The sequence below is a fragment of the Eptatretus burgeri genome, chromosome 20 (assembly GCF_056783735.1).
Source record: "Eptatretus burgeri isolate ZD-2024b chromosome 20, Ebu_testis_v1, whole genome shotgun sequence".
Lineage (NCBI taxonomy): Eukaryota > Metazoa > Chordata > Myxini > Myxiniformes > Myxinidae > Eptatretus > Eptatretus burgeri.
Genome location: NC_140980.1, coordinates 2765178 through 2784508, shown reverse-complemented (window position 1 = coordinate 2784508; position 19331 = coordinate 2765178). Strand labels below are relative to the sequence as shown.

General features: G+C 50.7%; 1 protein-coding gene across 1 annotated transcript; it reads right to left on the bottom strand.

The window, feature by feature from the left end:
* Positions 1 to 2379: 2379 nt before the first annotated feature.
* Positions 2380 to 19157, bottom strand: LOC147008328 (uncharacterized). The gene is made up of 4 exons (XM_085865308.1): positions 19066 to 19157; positions 18688 to 18896; positions 3907 to 10633; positions 2380 to 3756 (listed from the first exon to the last, which is right to left on the bottom strand). The coding sequence occupies exons 1-3, from the start codon at positions 19155 to 19157 to the stop codon at positions 6927 to 6929; spliced, it is 4008 nt and encodes a 1335-aa protein (XP_085721434.1). The 3' UTR covers positions 2380 to 3756; positions 3907 to 6926.
* Between the last annotated feature and the right edge of the window lie 174 nt (positions 19158 to 19331).

Here is a 19331-nt window from a genome sequence, read left to right as displayed (position 1 = left end):
GGATCTTCAACGTCCACCAGCCAATGCGATAATGCTAGCAGACTGGACATCCGGCTTAACCATCCCATCAAAAAGGCAGCGGACACATTTATGCCTCACCCTGCATGTGAAACACCAGGATTACATTTATAGGTTGGTCAGGATTCAAACCCGGACTCAACAGCTCCGAGGTGAGGGTCCGACCTTTGGCCCACAAGTTCCAACAAACCAAGATCCAGAGTCACCGCAAGGCACAGATATCAAAAGCATTTATTCTTCCTCGTGTGGCTTCGCTTCATGAAGCTCCCGCGGTCTTGCCCTCACATCCTCCGTGCTTCAAACGCGTGTCTTCATGGACTCCCTATTTATCAGAGACCCGGCTTCCTCTCCAGCGTCGCTTCTGCATCACCTTCTCGAGCACCAGCATCACAGCAGCCTGAGCTGCTGAGCCTGCTGCAGGTGAACAATATCCTTGGAGAGCATGAGTTCACTCTGAGTCTGAGTGGATCGAATCACCAAGGACTGGGTTCTTTCGACTTGGTCATGCAGCTCGGTTGTAATGGTCCATTGCTGGTTCGTGATGCAAAGAAACAGGAAAAAGTCACGGAGGGGTAATCACATCCTCGAGAACTTGGCCTTGAACCCTGTCGAACTAACACCACACCACGACCTCCCAACCCCACTGTGGTGACACATAACACTTAAGCTCACAGTTTCCCGACTTAATTACATCAAGATGTTTCCTACACGACCACGGACCAAACAATTCTTTTCAATCCTAACTTTCCTCTGAAATTCCTCCATCTACCTCCACAACCGTAACAGTATGTTGTTCGGATGGAGGCCCTCGAAATGGACCGTGGTCTCCATGTAAAGCATGTTGTTCGGACGGAGGTCCTCGAAATGGACCATGATCTCCATATAATGTGTGTTGGTGGGATGTAGTAAAAACATGTTAAACAGCGTGAGAATGCAACGAAAACATATGAGGAGTCGTTCAGAATGACTGAAATGTTAGAAATTCGTGAATGGGAAAATCAACTCCTTGGAACTCTTCTTGTGTCGCTGTCTTGGGGTTCACTGCCATGGGTGTACATTTGCTGCAAATCGGTTTCCATTTCAGGGTCTCAAGCCCAGCACAATGCCTCACATGTCAGGTCAGGTCAGGGCCAACGCTGTGAAGGGAGTGAGAGTGTGCATTTCTATATTTTCACATCGATGTAAGGCTCAGAGTGGACCTTGGACATTAATCTCATGCAGGAGAAAGACATTCGTGAACATCATTGTCCCGGGTTACAACCCCATTTTTCCCCCGGGGGTCCCGGGTTACAACCCCATTTTTCCCCCCGGCGTCCCAGGATCTGTGGGGTTGTTGATCTACGTGGAGAACAGGAGACACCCCATTCCAAAGATAAGGTAAATGAAGTGGATCGCAGCCACTTCCACTCACAGAACCATTAATAATAATAAAACCACTTATAATATAAAATATGAAGTATCCGGATCGTCTTAAATGATAAGCACCTGGAGGCATCCTCACATTGAGGGTACCTGTTGAGAACGACTTCAATGAACATTTAAATACATGTATTCTGACATTTACATTAAAGTTTGGAAAAGTTCACGTCACTTTTGAAAAGTTATCCTATTTTAAAAGTTTAGTTATTTCGTAAATACACTGTTTGCTCGCCAATAAGGAGGAGCCTCCATTACGTGTCTCGCTATTGGCTACGTCAAGGTCACGTGACGAAATACTTTGAATTCCGTGCCTCCTCGGTGCATTCCCAAGATTTGTAAACAAGTCTGTTATCCTTTTGAGGACCACAAGGGGAGCAATGCGACTTCATCCAGACATTCAGGCCGACGGAATCGACGAGATGGATTATTGCATGCCGGAGTCAGCCATTGTCAAGTTCACCAGACTGGTAACCAGTGATCGTTCATCGTAACCTGCGTGAGGTCACGCGTTGGAAAAGATCATATTGTTGTGGTGCCGGGTTCGGTAGCGAGGTCGAACGCCAGACGGAGCAGTTGGGCCGTCTCCTGCCAAACACCCGGAATTGAAAGGTCGTCACCCCGGATAACTCCGGAGTCGACGGGCCACTTAAAGGACCGTGGTCGCCAATATTTTGACGGCGTGAGGTGGGGTCCACTTGTCTATTCCAATTTACCTAAGTACTCACGCCGTCTCGCTCCCGGGAAAGCCACACCTTCGGCCGACTCTGTCCGAACCGAATCGCATGTACCGGCTCGGGTCCGCCGTACCGAGCCCGAGTTACCAGAGCTGCGCCCGTACCAATGACAACTTACCGGCCCAAACGGCCTCCCTAATTCTCAAAACGCACCGTGCTGGGCCAATGGTAGAAACGACAGGCAACGAACTGGAACATTTAACAGATATTTATTTACAATAATAAGACACAGTGCAGATTTAATCACCAATATCGGGCAGGCAATGTACAATGAGCAAAAGCACTTAATTCTACTTATCAGACTGACACACACACACTCAAAGAAATGGTGGCTGCAGCCTTTATTTGGCCCTTCAGCTCGGGAGGGAAGGCGAGCTGAGGGCAGGAGCCTACTCCTGCACCTGTCTACCTCGTGCGGTCTGGTCGAGACGAGCTGGTTCGTGGGGGGGGGACGCCAGCCGTGCAACGGACCAGACGAGACGAGTACCCGCGGGTAGACGAGAACGCCAGCAGGCGACGAGGCTTCTTCTCCGATCACGACGGCCCGCCACCTTCACTTATCCTTCCCCCCCCGCAGGTTGAGCTAACCGCTCTGAGGAACTCGCCTCCGGATTGGGCGAGTGGTTGTCGGGCGACTAGTGGCCGCCCCTCATTGGTCGGGCCGAACACTCCATCTGGCTAAGGCGGAGCCAGCCTGAGGTGATGAGCTTCCTGATTGGACGAGGGGTGGTCCGGTGGGAGGGGGCAACAACCACCCTCCCCCCGTGCGTGTCTGAGAATGCGTGTCTGGTTATGCCAGATATATGATTATAACAGGTGATGCCAGATCTGCAAGATCTCGTTGCAACACCCACAACAGTTCTTGTCCCGTGGGAGACGGGGGGCGCCGCATTGCGAAGGACGCAGTCTATGGGATGTGACGTTCAGCAGCCTTTTCCAACTGCAATCTGTTTCTGTGTCTGAAGTTCTGATGAACATCACTGTTATGATGGGGGATCGTCACTCTTTATAACGGGAACGGTACTCGGTGGAGTGCGTGGGGGAAACAACATCCTCCATCTGGTTTCATGTGAACATCGTTATCAAGGATGGGACGGCCATAACAACAAACAACAACAACAAACAACAACAGCATCCCAGTCCTCCCCAGTGCCGAAGTGGGAACGCCTCGTGAGCGGGTCAGAGTTCCATCCTGATCGGGTTCCAGTGGATCCCAAGCGAAGGTAATTCATATCACCACCTGGTGTTATTTCAACGGCCCAACAGGGGATGAACTCAAGACCTTAAGATCTTAAGCTCACCACTTTAACCCTTAAGTTAAATTACTGTGTTATTGAGACAAACCTGTCTGCACAGTGTGGTCAACTATTGTTTGCTGTTAATAACAACAAACCACTGACCAACAATAGATCCGTGCACAGCAGGAACAACAGGATGAGACAAAAACAACAAGCGATGCGGCTGGGGATGCCACGGATACCTGCGCAGGTTGTCGTGTCCGCCTGAGATCGACCATCGCCGCTGTCAGACCATTTCTCGTTCTTCAATGTCCTCTTGGAACACCTGGAAAGGTTTGCTTGTACACCTAAAGAGGGCACGTGCCAACACGAAGCACGACCTTGATTGGCTCTCCGTATTCAGTAAATCACCTGTAATGACATGCTGCTAACTGGCAATCATCTAAATTCTAAATGCAATGAAGTGCAGGTATGGTACAATTGGTAATTGGGGTTACCTGCTCACAGTGGTTGACAAGGTGTAGTCCGGTGCACAGGTGCTTGCGGCGAATGCAACACTTGAAATGCTTTGCCTTTTGGTACTGGATCAAGGTGTGTCCTCGTGGAGAAACTCCCTCTTACAGTACCTGTCGTGGTGGTCAAGGAAGTCCCACTGTCCCAGCAACACTTTTCTCCCCATTTGTGCACAACCACATCACCAACAATGATGTGGACCCTTCACCTTCCACAACCTCCAATCAATGGTGGTGGTGAACAACTGCTTTGAAGGCCTGGAGGGAAGAATGGGATTGAGAGTGAGGGAGTTTATTCCAAAGACGGGGAAAAAGAGGAATGAAAGAGTGAAGGTGAGCAGTGATTCGTGATTTTGGTAGTTTTACCAGAAGGGGGTTGTTGGGGGACCTTGAGCGCCTTGCAGAAATATGGTGGGGACAAATCGCAGAGAGAGCAGGGGGGCAAAACTGGAGAGGAGACGGTAGAAGACAGAAAGACCACCGACCTGCCTGCGGTGAGAGAGTGAGAGGACCAAAGTCTCAGCCTCATCGCGGGAGATGCCAGTGATCCGAAATGCCTTGGTTTCCACGGTCTGAAGCCGAGAGAGGTGGGAGGCAGGAGCACCAGCCCAGAGGGGAGAGCAGTACTCCATCAGGCTGCAGACAAAAGCAAACCCCGTGAGCTTTGAGGAACTCCAACCTGGATAGGACGAGTGATTGAGAGAACTCCATTTAGGGCCACGCGTTGGCTGAGACAGGAGAGGAAGTCTGCGAGCCACGAATGGAGATGGCCTTGGATACCATGGGAAGAGAGTTTAGTGAGTAGGACAGGGTGTCCGACCGCATCAAAAGTGTCAGACCGTGATATGTCTCGGGATATGGCTAAGATTTCATGTCTGGCATTGAGGACCTCCATCCATTGTTGGGAGAGCAGAAGCAGCATATCCAGGGTGGAGTAACCTGGTCTGAAACCAAATTGATGATCGGAATTCAAGCCATCGGAGAAGAGGAAGGATTTAATGTGTGAAGCATTGATGAAAGCGATGATGATTTTCAAGATTAAAAAAACAAAACAACTAAGTTTAGCTCTGCTGAAGCAGTCTTATACACCAACGACCCTTATACACTGTAATAAGACGACGTTGAGTCCCAATTTAGGAGATGGATGTTTTATTGATTACTATCAAACGGAGCGTCAATCAGCATCGTACATCATAGACATTTGGCGGTATCTTTTTCACCATGATATACATGTCCCGTCCTCTAATACCCGCATGGTATTTATCAATGTATTGCATGATTTTTGGAAGTATTATGAAGGCGATTTGTATTTTACAGTCCTCAAGGCAGTATTGACGGGAGCGAAGTCGATGGCACGCCATTGTAAATTCACACGCTTCCCACAAAAAGCAAATTTGAAAAATGACAAAAAGTTCCACCAATAACGAACAAACCACCACCCCGACACCAACACCCACAAACCAGCTACAAAGCACAACCACCAACACACCAACACCTACAAACCAGCTCCAAAGCACCACCAATGAAACACAAACACCCACAAACCACCACCCTGACACCAACACCCACAAACAAGCTCGAAAGCACCACCACCGACACACCAACACCCACAAACCACCACCCTGACAACAACACCCACAAAGCAGCTCCAAAGCACAACCACCGACACACCAACACCTACAAACCACCACCCTGACACCAACACCCACAAACCAGCTCCAAAGCACCACCACACCAACACCCACAAACCGCCACCCCGACACCTACAAACCAGCTCCAAAGCACCACCATTGACACATCAACACCTCCAAACCAGATCCAAAACACCACCACCGACACACCAACACCGACAAACCACCACCCTGACACCAACACCCACAAACCAGCTCCAAAGCACCATCACCGACACACCAACACCTACAAACCACCACCCTGACACCAACACCCACAAACCAGCTCCAAAGCACCATCACTGACAAACCAACACCTACAAACCACCACCGACACACCAAAACCTACAAACCACCACCCTGACACCAACACCCACAAACTAGCTCCAAAGCACCAGCACCGACACACGGACACCCAAAAACCACCACCGACACACAAACACCCACAAACCACCACCCTGATACCAACACCCAAACACGACCAGTCACAAACCCATTCGAGTGACGAACGTCCGTCAGGTTTCCCAAAAAGTTACCCCCATTAGCCGTCATTGTTTACCAATCGATGTATTACACACAATCGGAAGGGATCATCTTTCCACCAGGGTCAACGTTTTGTCTCCCACTGAGAGGCCGGACCTGGATTTGTCTCCCACTGAGAGGCCGGACCCGGATTTGTCTTCCACTGAGAGGCCGGACTCGGATTTGTCTCCCACTGAGAGGCCGGTCTCGGATTTGTCTCCCACTGCAAGGCCAGACTAGGATTTGTCTCCCACTGCAAGGCCAGACTAGGATTTGTCTCCCACTGAGAGGCCGGACTCGGATTTGTCTCCAACTGAGAGGCCAGACTCGGATTTGTCTCCAACTGAGAGGCCGGAATCGGATTTGTCTCCCAATTTGTCTCCCACTGAGAGGCCGGACTCGGATTTGTCTCCAAATTTGTCTCCCAATTTGCTCCACCTGAGAGGCCTGACTCGGATTTGTCTCCTAATTTGTCTCCCACTGAGAGGCCGGACTCAGATTTGTCTCCCCCTGATAGGCCGGACTCGGATTTGTCTCCGTCTGATAGGCCGGACCCGGATTTGTCGCCCAATTTGTCTCCCACTGAGGGGCCGAACTCAGATTTGTCTCCCACTGAGAGGCCGGACTCGGATTTGTCTCCCCCTGATAGGCCGGACCCGGATTTGTCTCCCAATTTGTCTCCCACTGAGAGGCCGGACTCGGATTTGTCTCCCAATTTGTCTCCCACTGAGAGGCCGGACTCGGATTTGTCTCCAACTGAGAGGCCGGACTCGGATTTGTCTCCCACTGAGAGGCCTGACTCGGATTTGTCTCCTAATTTGTCTCCCACTGAGAGGCCGGACTCAGATTTGTCTCCCCCTGATAGGCCGGACTCGGATTTGTCTCCGTCTGATAGGCCGGACCCGGATTTGTCTCCCACTGAGAGGCCGGACCCGGATTTGTCTCCCACTGAGAGGCCGGACCCGGATTTGTCTCCCAATTTGTCTCCCACTGAGAGGCCAGACTCAGATTTGTCTCTCCCTGATAGGCCGGACTCGGATTTGTCTCCCCCTGATAGGCCGGACCCGGATTTGTCTCCCAATTTGTCTCCCACTGAGAGACATTTGTCTCCCAATTTGTCTCCCACTGAGAGGCCGGACTCGGATTTGTCTCCCCCTGATAGGCCTGCCATGGATTTGTCTCCCCCTGAGAGGCCTGACTCGGATATGTCTCCCAATTTGTCTCCCACTGAGAGACCGGACTCGGATTTGTCTCCCCCTGATAGGCCTGAAATGGATTTGTCTCCCCCTGAGAGGCCGGACTCGGATTTGTCTCCCCCTGAGAGGCCTGATTCGGATTTTCTTCCAATTTGTCTCCCACTGAGAGGCCGGACTCGGATTTGTCGCCCCCTGATAGGCCTGAAATGGATTTGTCTCCCCCTGAGAGGCCGGACTCGGATTTGTCTCCCCCTGAGAGGCTGGACTCGGATTTGTCTCCCCTTGATATGCCAGACTCGGATTTGTCTCCCAATTTGTCTCCCACTGAGATGCCGGACTCGGATTTGTCTCCCAATTGGTCTCCCACTGAGAGGCCGGACTCGGATTTGTCTCCCCTTGATAGGCCTGACACGAATTTGTCTCCCCCTGAGAGGCCGGACTCGGATTTGTCTCCCCCTGAGAGGCCTGACTCGGATTTGTCTCCCAATTTGTCTCCCACTGAGAGGCCGGACTCGGATTTGTCTCCCCCTGAGAGGCCTGACTCGGATTTGTCTCCCACTGAGAGGCCGGACTCGGATTTGTCTCCCCCTGAGAGGCCGGACTCGGATTTGTCTCCCCCTGAGAGGCCTGACACGGATTTGTCTCCCAATTTGTCTCCCACTGAGAGGCCGGACTCGGATTTGTCTCCCCCTGAGAGGCCTGACTCGGATTTGTCTCCCAATTTGTCTCCCCCTGAGAGGCCTGACTCGGATTTGTCTCCCAATTTGTCTCCCACTGAGAGGCCGGACTCGGATTTGTCTCCCCCTGATAGGCCTGACATGGATTTGTCTCCCCCTGAGAGGCCGGACTCGGATTCGTCTCCCCCTGAGAGGCCTGACTCGGATTTGTCTCCCACTGAGAGGCCGGACTCGGATTCGTCTCCCAATTTGTCTCCGACTGAGAGGCCGGACTCGGATTTGTGTCCCCCTGATAGGCCTGACTCAGATTTGTCTCCCAATTTGTCTCCCACTGAGAGGCCTAACTCGGATTTGTCACCCCTTGAGAGGCCTGACTCGGATTTGTCTCCCAATTTGTCTCCCACTGAGAGGCCGGACTCGGATTTGTCTCCCCCTGAGAGGCCGGACTCGGATTTGTCTCCCCCTGAGAGGCCGGACTCGGATTTGTCTCCCCCTGAGAGGCCTGACTCGGATTTGTCTCCCAATTTGTCTCCCACTGAGAGGCCGGACTCGGATTTGTCTCCCAATTTGTCTCCCACTGAGAGGCCGGACTCGGATTTGTCTCCCCCTGATAGGCCTGACATGGATTTGTCTCCCCCTGAGAGGCCGGACTCGGATTCGTCTCCCCCTGAGAGGCCTGACTCGGATTTGTCTCCCACTGAGAGGCCGGACTCGGATTCGTCTCCCCCTGAGAGGCCTGACTCGGATTTGTCTCCCAATTTTTCTCCCACTGAGAGGCCGGACTCGGATTCGTCTTCCCTTGAGAGGCCTGACTCGGATTTGTCTCCCAATTTGTCTCCCACTGAGAGGCCGGACTCGGATTTGTCTCCCAATTTGTCTCCCACTGAGAGGCCTGACCCGGATTTGTCTCCCAATTTTTTTCCCACTGAGAGGCCGGACTCGGATTTGTCTCCCCCTGAGAGGCCTGACTCAGATTTGTCTCCCAATTTGTCTCCCACTGAGAGGCCGGACTCGGATTTGTCTCCCAATTTATCTCCCACTGAGAGGCCTGACCCGGATTTGTCTCCCAATTTTTTTCCCACTGAGAGGCCGGACTCGGATTTGTCTCCCAATTTGTCTCCCCTTGAGAGGCCTGATCCGGATTTGTCTCCCAATTTGTCTCCCACTGAGAGGCCTGACTTGGATTTGTCTCCCAATTTGTCTCCGACTGAGAGGCCGGACTCGGATTTGTCTCCCAATTTGTCTCCCACTGAGAGACCGGACTTGGATTTGTCTCCCAATTTGTCTCCCCCTGAGAGGCCTGATTCGGATTTGTCTCCCAATTTGTCTCCCACTGAGAGGCCTGATTTGGATTTGTCTCCCCCTGAGAGGCCTGACTCAGATTTGTCTCCCAATTTGTCTCCCACTGAGAGGCCGGACTCGGATTTGTCTCCCAATTTGTCTCCCACTGAGAGGCCTGACCCGGATTTGTCTCCCACTGAGAGGCCTGACCCGGATTTGTCTCCCAATTTTTTTCCCACTGAGAGGCCTGACTCAGATTTGTCTCCCAATTTGTCTCCCCTTGAGAGGCCTGATTCGGATTTGTCTCCCAATTTGTCTCCCACTGAGAGGCCTGACTTGGATTTGTCTCCCAATTTGTCTCCGACTGAGAGGCCGGACTCGGATTTGTGTCCCCCTGATAGGCCTGACTCAGATTTGTCTCCCACTGAGAGGCCGGACTCGGATTTGTCTCCCAATTTGTCTCCCACTGAGAGACCGGACTTGGATTTGTCTCCCAATTTGTCTCCCCTTGAGAGGCCTGATTCGGATTTGTCTCCCAATTTGTCTCCCACTGAGAGGCCGGACTCGGATTTGTCTCCCAATTTGTCTCCCACTGAGAGGCCGGACTCGGATTTGTCTCCCAATTTGTCTCCCACTGAGAGGCCTGACCCGGATTTGTCTCCCAATTTTTTTCCCACTGAGAGGCCTGACTCAGATTTGTCTCCCAATTTGTCTCCCCTTGAGAGGCCTGATTCGGATTTGTCTCCCAATTTGTCTCCCACTGAGAGACCGGACTTGGATTTGTCTCCCAATTTGTCTCCCCTTGAGAGGCCTGATTCGGATTTGTCTCCCAATTTGTCTCCCACTGAGAGGCCGGACTCGGATTTGTCTCCCAATTTGTCTCCCACTGAGAGGCCGGACTCGGATTTGTCTCCCAATTTGTCTCCCACTGAGAGGCCTGACCCGGATTTGTCTCCCAATTTTTTTCCCACTGAGAGGCCTGACTCAGATTTGTCGCCCAATTTGTCTCCCCTTGAGAGGCCTGATTCGGATTTGTCTCCCAATTTGTCTCCCACTGAGAGGCCTGACTTGGATTTGTCTCCCAATTTGTCTCCGACTGAGAGGCCGGACTCGGATTTGTGTCCCCCTGATAGGCCTGACTCAGATTTGTCTCCCACTGAGAGGCCGGACTCGGATTTGTCTCCCAATTTGTCTCCCACTGAGAGACCGGACTTGGATTTGTCTCCCAATTTGTCTCCCCCTGAGAGGCCTGATTCGGATTTGTCTCCCAATTTGTCTCCCACTGAGAGGCCTGATTTGGATTTGTCTCCCAATTTGTCTCCCCCTGAGAGGCCGGACTCGGATTTGTCTCCCAATTTGTCTCCCCCTGATAGGCCGGAGCCGGATTTGTCTCCCAATTTGTCTCCCACTGAGAGGCCGGACTCGGATTTGTCTCCCAATTTGTCTCCCACTGAGAGGCCGGACTCGGATTTGTCTCCCAATTTGTCTCCCACTGAGAGGCCGGACTCGGATTTGTCTCCCAATTTGTCTCCCACTGAGAGGCCGGACTCGGATTTGTCTCCCAATTTGTCTCCCACTGAGAGGCCGGACTCGAATTTGTCTCCCCCTGATAGGCCGGACCCGGATTTGTCTCCCAATTTGTCTCCCACTGAGAGGCCGGACTCGAATTTGTCTCCCCCTGATAGGCCGGACCCAGATTTGACTCCCCCTGATAGGCTGGACCCGGATTCGGACTTGTCTCCCAATTTGTTTCCCCCTGATAGGCCGGACCCGGATTTGTCTCCCCCTGAGAGGCCGGACCCGGATTCTGACCGGGATTTGTCTCCCCCTGAGAGGCCGGACCCGGATTTGTCTCCCCCTGATAGGCCGGACCCGGATTCGGACCTGAAGCCAAATCGAATCGCCTTGTTTTGATCACCAACCCGACTGATCCACCGAGTCTCGTCCGAACGCGTCCACAACGTTTTGACATTTCGTGCTATATCATCGTTTTCGGCTCCATAAAAGTTCCTTGTAAATAAATAAATATCACCGACAGGTCTGAGTCCCGAATCACCCAAAGTTCTCAGCTCCGGGTCTGGTTTCCTCTCAGAGAGCCGGAAACCCCATCGCTCAAAGCTTATTGGTCAACGAAGATCACGTGTGTGCGTTCATCTTGAGCACACGATTGGTCAACATTAACATAATAAATATATTGCTCGTTGTGATCGCTTCACGTTAACAAGACGTGACCGGAAATGCACTTCCGGGGAAAAAAAATTAAATGGATCGTAAATTCGCGAAATAATCAAAATGTTTACCGGGAACTGAGGATTCGAGAAACAACGAACAACCGGTGTATGTGAGGGAGAGGAGGCCGCTGATGGAGGGTCCGTGGGAATGGAGGGACGTGTGGGTGGTCGCGGGTCGTGTGACGACCCAAACCAACCAAACTTAATTAAACCGAGAGGTCTGAGGTCCGAACTCGCCATGTTTTAGTGGATGAAAGGAAATCTTCACGAACACGAACACAACAAACCTTCGGTTACAAATTAACGCTTTCACAGGCGTCATGGCGTCATGACGTCACGTCGTCATGGAGATGCGCCTGAAGAGAGTAAAAGAGTATTTAACGTTTTATTAATTTACAACGGTTTGTTAAAACTACTTAAACGTTGAGGTAAACAGCTGTTTTAGTAACTACTGAAAAGGTTTTACTTTTAACTCGAAACAAATGTAAAAAGGAACCGGTTGTGGGAGAAAAAAAGTAAAAGCGGACACCCTGACTCGGGATTCTTCAAATGTTGTAGTTGTGTTAACAAAGAAATCCCAAAGGGTCTCGGGATGTCCTCGGCCCTCCCCTAATCTCAACTCGAAGTCCGTATCCCTCCCCCTATCTCAACATCATGTCTGCATCCCTCCACCCTCCCAACTCATCTATCCACATCCCTCCATCTATCTCAACTTCATGTCCGCATCCCTCCCCCCTCCTAACTCCAAGGCCGCATCCCTCCATCTATCTCAACTTCATGTCCGCATCCCCTCTCCCCTTCTCACTCCAAGTCCACATCCCTCCATCTATCTCAACTTCATGTCTGCATCCCTCCCCCTCCTAACTCCAAGTCCGCTTCCCTCCATCTATCTCAACTTCATGTCCGCATCCCTCCCCCTCCTAACTCCAAGTCCGCATCCCTCCCCTATCTCAACATCATGTCTGCATCCCTCCACCCTCCCAACTCATCTATCCACATCCCTCCATCTATCTCAACTTCATGTCCGCATCCCTCCCCCTCTCAACTCCAAGTCCGCATCGCTCCATCCTCCTAACTCCAAGTCTGCATCACTCCATCCTCCCAACTGCAAGTCCGCATCACTCCATCCTCCTAACTCCAAGTCTGCATCACTCCGTCCTCCTAACTCCAAGTCCGCATCACTCCACCCTCCTAACCCCAAGTCTGCATCACTCCATCCTCCCAACTCCAAGTGCACTTCCCTCCATCCATCTCAACTTCATCTCTGCATCCCTCCACCCTCCCAACTGCAAGTCTGCATCCCTCCCCCACCCTAACTCCAAGTCCGCATCCCTCCATCCATCTCAACTTCATGGCCGCATCCCTCCCCCCTCTTAACCCCAAGTCCGCATCGTTCAATATATCTCAACCTCAGGTCCGCATCCCTCCCCCCTCCTAACTCCAAGTACGCATGCCTCCCCCTCCTAACTCCAAGTCCGTATCCCTCCCCTATCTCAACATCATGTCTGCATCCCTCCACCCTCCTAACTCCAAGTCCGCATCCCTCCATCCATCTCAACTTCATGGCCGCATCCCTCCCCCCTCCTAACTCCAAGTCCGCATCGTTCCATATATCTCAACCTCAGGTCCACATCCCTACCCCTCCGAACTCCAAGTATGCATGCCTCCCCCTCCAAGTCCGTATCCCTCCCCTATCTCAACATCATGCCTGCATCCCTCCACCCTCCAAGCCCGCATCCCTCCCCCTCCAAACTCCAAGTCCGCATCCCTCCATTTATCTCAACCTCAGGTCCTCATCCCGACCCCCTCTCAACTCCTAGTCTGTATCCCTCCATCTATCTCAACTTCAGTTCCGCATCCCTCCCCCATCCCAACTCCGCATCTCTCCATCGATCTGAACTACATGTCCACATACCTCCACCCTTCCAACTCCAAATCCCTCCATCTATCTCAACTTCAGATCCGCATCCCTCCCCCCTCTCAACTCCGCATCTCTCCATCGATCTGAACTACATGTCCACATACCTCCACCCTTCCAACTCCAAATCCCTCCATCTATCTCAACTTCAGATCCGCATACCTCCACCCTTCCAACTCAAAGTCCGCATCCCTCCCCGATCTCAATTTCACGTCTGCATCCCTCCACCTCCTAACTCCAAGTTCGCATCCCTCCCCTTATCTCAACTCTAAGTCTGCATCCCTCCACCCCACCAACTCCAAATCCCTCCCCTATCTCATCTTCATCTCTGCATCCCTCCACCCTACCATCTCCAAGTCAGCATGCCCTCCCCTTCCAACTCCGCGTCCACATCTCTCATCCCACGGAATCTCCAAGTCCGCATCCCTCCATCTGTCTCAATTTCATGTCCGCATCCCTCCCGCCTACCAACTCCAAGTCCGCATCCTTCACACCTCCCCCCTCCAAGTCCGCATCCCTTCATCTATCTGAACTTTCTGTCCGCATCCCTCCACCCTCCATGTGCGCATCCCTCTCCCCTCCCAACTCCAAGTCTGTTCCCCTCCCCTGATCTCAACATCATGTCTGCATCCCTCCCCCTTTCCAACTCCAAGTCCACATGCTCTCTTCTCCCAACTCCATATCTCTCACCCCTACGAATCTCCAAGTCCGCATCCCTCCATCTATCTCAACTTTAGGTCCGCATCCCTCCACCCTCCCAACTCCAAGTCCGCATCCCTCCACATATCTCAACCTCAGGTCCGCATCCTGATCCCCTCCCAACTCCAAGTCTGCACCCCTCCCCCGATCTCAACATCATGTCCGCATCCCGCTCCCCTCCCAACTCCAAGTCTGCTCCCCTCCCCTGATTCAAAATGTAATAATCATAATAACGTGAAGTAAATAAAACCTAAAGTCGAGGCGCCTCTACACACAGACAAATACAGACAAGGGGAAAACAAAATAAAATAAAATCCTCTGTTCTGGCACTTTGCTTGTCCAGAGATGGTCTCTGTGGAAGTTTGGAATCGAGGCACGTCGTCCTGCACGTGTGGACGGAATTCAACACCAGGGCTCAGAGACCGTCATGTAGCTATCTGTCGATCGCGTTTGCCGATCCACGGCACTGCAGAACGGCGCCGTCCCCTTCGGTGGTACACACGAGGCTTCAAGGTCAGTCTCTCACGATCAGCCAAGAGTCGATGGTCAGCATCTTGCTCAGTCTGCGAGCCAAATCGCCTCAACATGAATACGAGAACCATGCCGTCTCCTTCACGCGTCGAAGGAAATCCAGCCGTAAAGCCCTGTTCATACAGGCCATCTAGCTACGTTCTCTCTCTCGACCACAAGCGTCCCTCACTCCCCACTCGTGTGTTCACTCCCGATCTCTCCTCGACGTCACACCGAACAACCATCCACCTCCGGGGTGTAGCTTGCTCGCACGAAACCCGGGAAGGCGGCGCTTCTGCCTGCTTGGCACGCCTGGCTTGCTTGTGGTTTTGGTTGTTGTTGGTATAAAAACGCAACTCCTTCTTGGCTCGCTTGTGAATGCAAAAACGTAGGAATAGGTCACAGGGGGCAATCGCATAATGGAGGGAATTGTCCTTAATCCCTATCGAATTAACACCGCACCACCCCACATGTGGTGACACTAAACACTTAAGCTCACAGTTTCCCGACTTAATTACATCGAGATGTTTCCTCCACGTCCACGGAGCAAACAACTCGATTCAATCCCAACTTTCCCATGAAATGCCGACATCTATCTCCACATCCGTAACAATATATTGGTTTCACATTTGTCTGGCTGTGAGGAGGAGTCCCAAATAGATCCTCACGCGGTTAAAGCTCGTCATTTCACAGTGAAAGCGAACTGAATCACTTCTAATTACTTGTAATTACTCATGATCCTTCATTTAGAGTTGACTGTTACCAAATAATGATCTGTGAAATGTGACTGCAGATCATCGATTCCAATGCAAAAGTGATGTTTTTACCAAAACGTTCAAAAATATTTTGAGGTGAAACAAAATCACAGATGCGCCAGTCATTGATCAAAGGAAAACATGATGAATGTGAAGTCGCTGATGGCTGACTTTAAGCTTCTGCAACATATCCCCAAGGGTAAGAGAGCACACACCAAAGGGTTTGGTGGTGGAGCAAGAAAACTGGTGCCTGGACAAGTTGCTCTCCCACAAGTCGGACAACATCCTGACGATGTAAGACGTCCCAAAGGCCGTCGGTCTTCAGGACCCAATCTAGGAAGCCAAAGAAGCACAGAAGTGGAAAGGATGTTTAAAGGGGTCTCATTGAAAGAAATTCCGATAAATCCAGGAAATTTCGATGGAGAAAATTGCCAATTTTACTACCGCAGTCTCACTGCAGTACCATGATGACCTACTTCAGTGGATTGCCGTGCTCAATGTTTCTAATCATAATTTTTTTTTTCTTCTTATTCTTCAACGAGCAGATTCACCCGGCTGATCGGAGCTCTGTTTCAATTTCCGCAAGCGTCCGTCCCTGAATACCTCTGAAGAAGAAGAAGCCGAATTAGAAGCGGTGCTGCATTTTGAATGCCGACAGGCTTTCCATTTTGCTTTTTGATTTTCATCTTCCTCCTCGTGTGTTGTTTTATTTCATTCGGATATTCAGCATCTAAAAAGGCTGCGGTGAACATCCCACGAACAATGTCCCCCTCCTCACTCCCCACGTAATTTTATTTTTCCCCAAAGCGGATGCGGACGTGCTTTGCAAGAATGGGACGGGGTAGGGGGGGGGAGCTTTCTAGTTTTATATAAACGTTAACTGGCATCACCTCAACTCACCGTTTCAAACTATTCAACACCCCACACCCCCACCCCACCCCGCTCCATCGTTCAGTTAGGTATGGGGGCATGTGCCGGAGCAATGCGTCGCTGCGTATAAATATGTAATAGTGGGGATTAATTTACTGATGCAATGGCGTTTGAACAGTAATAGCGAATATTGACGAAGGGCTTGCCATTTGGGGAGGGGGGTGGGGGAGGGGGAGAAGGTAAGGAGGACAAATTTACCTGTGCAAATTTACCAGATTTAGAGTCAGAGAGAGACAGAGAGAGAGAGAGAGAGAGAGAGAGAGAGAGAGAGAGAGAGAGAGAGAGAGAGAGAGAGAGAGACAGAGGGAGAGAGAGAGAGAGAGAGACATTAGAGAGATAGGGGAAAGTGGAGGAGGAGATGGAGAAGGAGATGGATGGTTCTCTTTGTCGTTTCCATCGCTCCAATTATCACTGGTACAACTGCAGCATTCTTCAGCTTCCAGGATCTTTTGACTTCATTCTTGAGATCCTGGTATTTGGTTATTTTCTTGACTTCTCCATTATTAATGCCAAAATCACTGTTATTAACACCTCAATTGGCAATGTTGTACAGTACAGGGACACTGAAATCACTGGGTATGGAAACTGGGGAAATACAGGGACATCACACTGCTTCGTCATGTCATGAAGGTGCTGGAGAGGATTCTGGATGGGACGATGAGGAAGAGTGTGGAGATGGAAATTGGAGAAGAGCAGCAGGGGTTTAGAAAGAGTAGGGGGATGGAGGATGGAATGTTCACACTGACACAGCTGCTGGAGAAGAGGTTGGAGGTGCAAGGTGAGATGGCATCGAGATTTGTGGACCTGGAGTCCATAGAGAAATGGTGATGGCAACATTGAGTGATGGGAGTGCCGGAAGCAGAAGTCAGGTTGGTTGAAGCGATGGACGAGGGAACGAAGGGAGGAGTTTGGGTTGGTCCTGGGATGTCTGATGAGTTCGTGAGAACTTTGGTTTGAGACAGGGAAGCGCTCTCAGCCCACTCAGGTTTTCAATGATTATCAGGGTGATGGAGCTGGTTTGTAGGAAGGTGACTTTGAGGGGTAATATGGATCTGCCTGTTGTGGTGGAGAATGGGCAGGAGATGCAGGAAGTACCGGGGAAGTGGAAGGAGGCATTTGGGAAGGCTTTGTACTTTTAGTGATTCCCTTAATTTTTTGTTTTGTTTTTCAGGGGTGATCAATAATCTTTGGATAAGTCATTCAAGCAAAACCAAAGTATTCTCTGGGAAAAAAAATGACGTTTTCTCCGGAGCAAAGAGTAAACATTGTCACGTGGTATTTTGAGACCAATTCAATGGCTTCCGTCCGGATGAGGTCCATGTGCTGAATATGGAGGGCATCCCAGAAACAAGCCAAGCAAATCAGCCACTTGGAAACTCGTGAAAAAGTTCAAAAGTGATGGGACGATTCTCAACACCAACAAGGGAAGGTCCGGTCGCCCAAGAAGTGTACGGTGTGAAGGAAGCAATCGATGAGCACCGAAGCCCTCCGGCGACAGTGGTTCATGCAAGACGGTGCTACCCCACATGCAGCCAACGAAACAATTGCCTTTCTGTGTCAAAAATTCAGTCAACGAGTTTTCGATTTGCGGATGGAGGATGAATGGTCTCCACATGGCCCGACCTCAATCCGCTGGAATTTTTAGCCGCGTCTCGCGTAGTGAACGTTGGCTCTAAGAGAGCTCCGGGTTGTTCTTCTTCTTCTGGTGAAGACAAAACCTTTAGGACTCGGCTCTTTTATATACAGGATCCGGATCTCCTTCAATACTAAACATCTGTACACATCCTCACATTGACGGTGCCTTTTGAGAGCGTCTATCATGAACTTTTAAATATATCCGGACATTTGCTTTAAAGTTTCGAAAAGTTCACGTTACTATTTAAAGATTATTCCATTTAATGTGTTATAATTTCGTAAATACACGATTTTCTCGTCATGAACAGGAACCTCTGTGATGTGTCTCGCTATTGGCTCAATCAAGGCACGTGACGAAATATCGGAAGTTGTTGTTGTTATTGCCTTTAGGACGCGGCTCTTGGACACATTTGTCCTTGTTTTTCCTCTGGCGAGCTTGTCAGGATAACGTCCACAAGGAACACCCCAGATCTGAACCTGATCTGAAGGCAGCAGTTGAGGCTCATGTGCAGACAGTAACCATGACAACTTGCAGCAACGTTACTGAAAACTTCCCAAATCGTGTGAACGCAGTTTCTCAATTGAAAATGTTTTTTTTTTTTTAATGCAAAAAAGCTTTAAAAAACAACAGTTCCACAAACATCGTGACAAAACTGAAACATCGACTTCAGCCCAAATACCAAAAGTACGTGTGCTTGCGTCGCATGAAAGCATCTTACCAAATCTCCTGGACCAGACGTACAGATTGCTGCGGCCCTGCTGTCCTCACTCAGGGCGTTCGATGGGAGCTGATTACCGTGCAGCCCAACCAGAGATCCCAGTCCTTGGTGATTAGATCCACTCAGACTCAGAGTGAACTCATGCTCTCCAAGGATATTGTTCACCTGCAGCAGGTTCAGCAGTTCAGGCTGCTGTGATGCTGGTGCTTGAGAAGGTGATGCAGAAGCGACGCTGGAGAGGAAGCTGGGTCTCTGATAAATAGGAAGTCCATCAAGAAGATAAATAGGGAGTCCATGGAGACACGCGTTTGAAGCACGGAGGATGTGAGGGCGAGACCGCGGGAGCCCCCCTTTTCCAACGCGTGACCTCACGCAAGTTACGATGAACGATCACTGGTTACCGGAGTCCGGTGAACTTGACAATGGCTGACTCTTGCATGCAATCACCCGTCTCGTCGATTCCGTCGGCCTGAATGTCTGGATGAACCAGCATTGCTCCCTTGTGGTCCTCAAAAGGAGAACAGACGTGTTTACAAATCTTGGGAGTGCGCCGACGAGGCACGGAATTCAAAGTATTTCGTCACGTGACCTTGAAGTAGCCAATAGCGAGTATTCAGTGTATTTACGAAATAACTAAACTTTTAAAAGGATAACCTTTCAATAGTAA

Coding starts and splice junctions, on each gene's coding strand:
- LOC147008328 (XM_085865308.1), bottom strand. CDS start 19,157: ATGCTGGTTCATCCAGACATTCAGGCCGACGGAATCGACGAGACGGGT. Junction 18,897..19,065: donor GTCAAGTTCACCGGACTCCG/GTAACCAGTGAT, acceptor CTTCCTCTCCAG/CGTCGCTTCTGCATCACCTT. Junction 10,634..18,687: donor CAGCAGGGCCGCAGCAATCT/GTACGTCTGGTC, acceptor CCGGCCTATCAG/GGGGAGACAAATTGGGAGAC.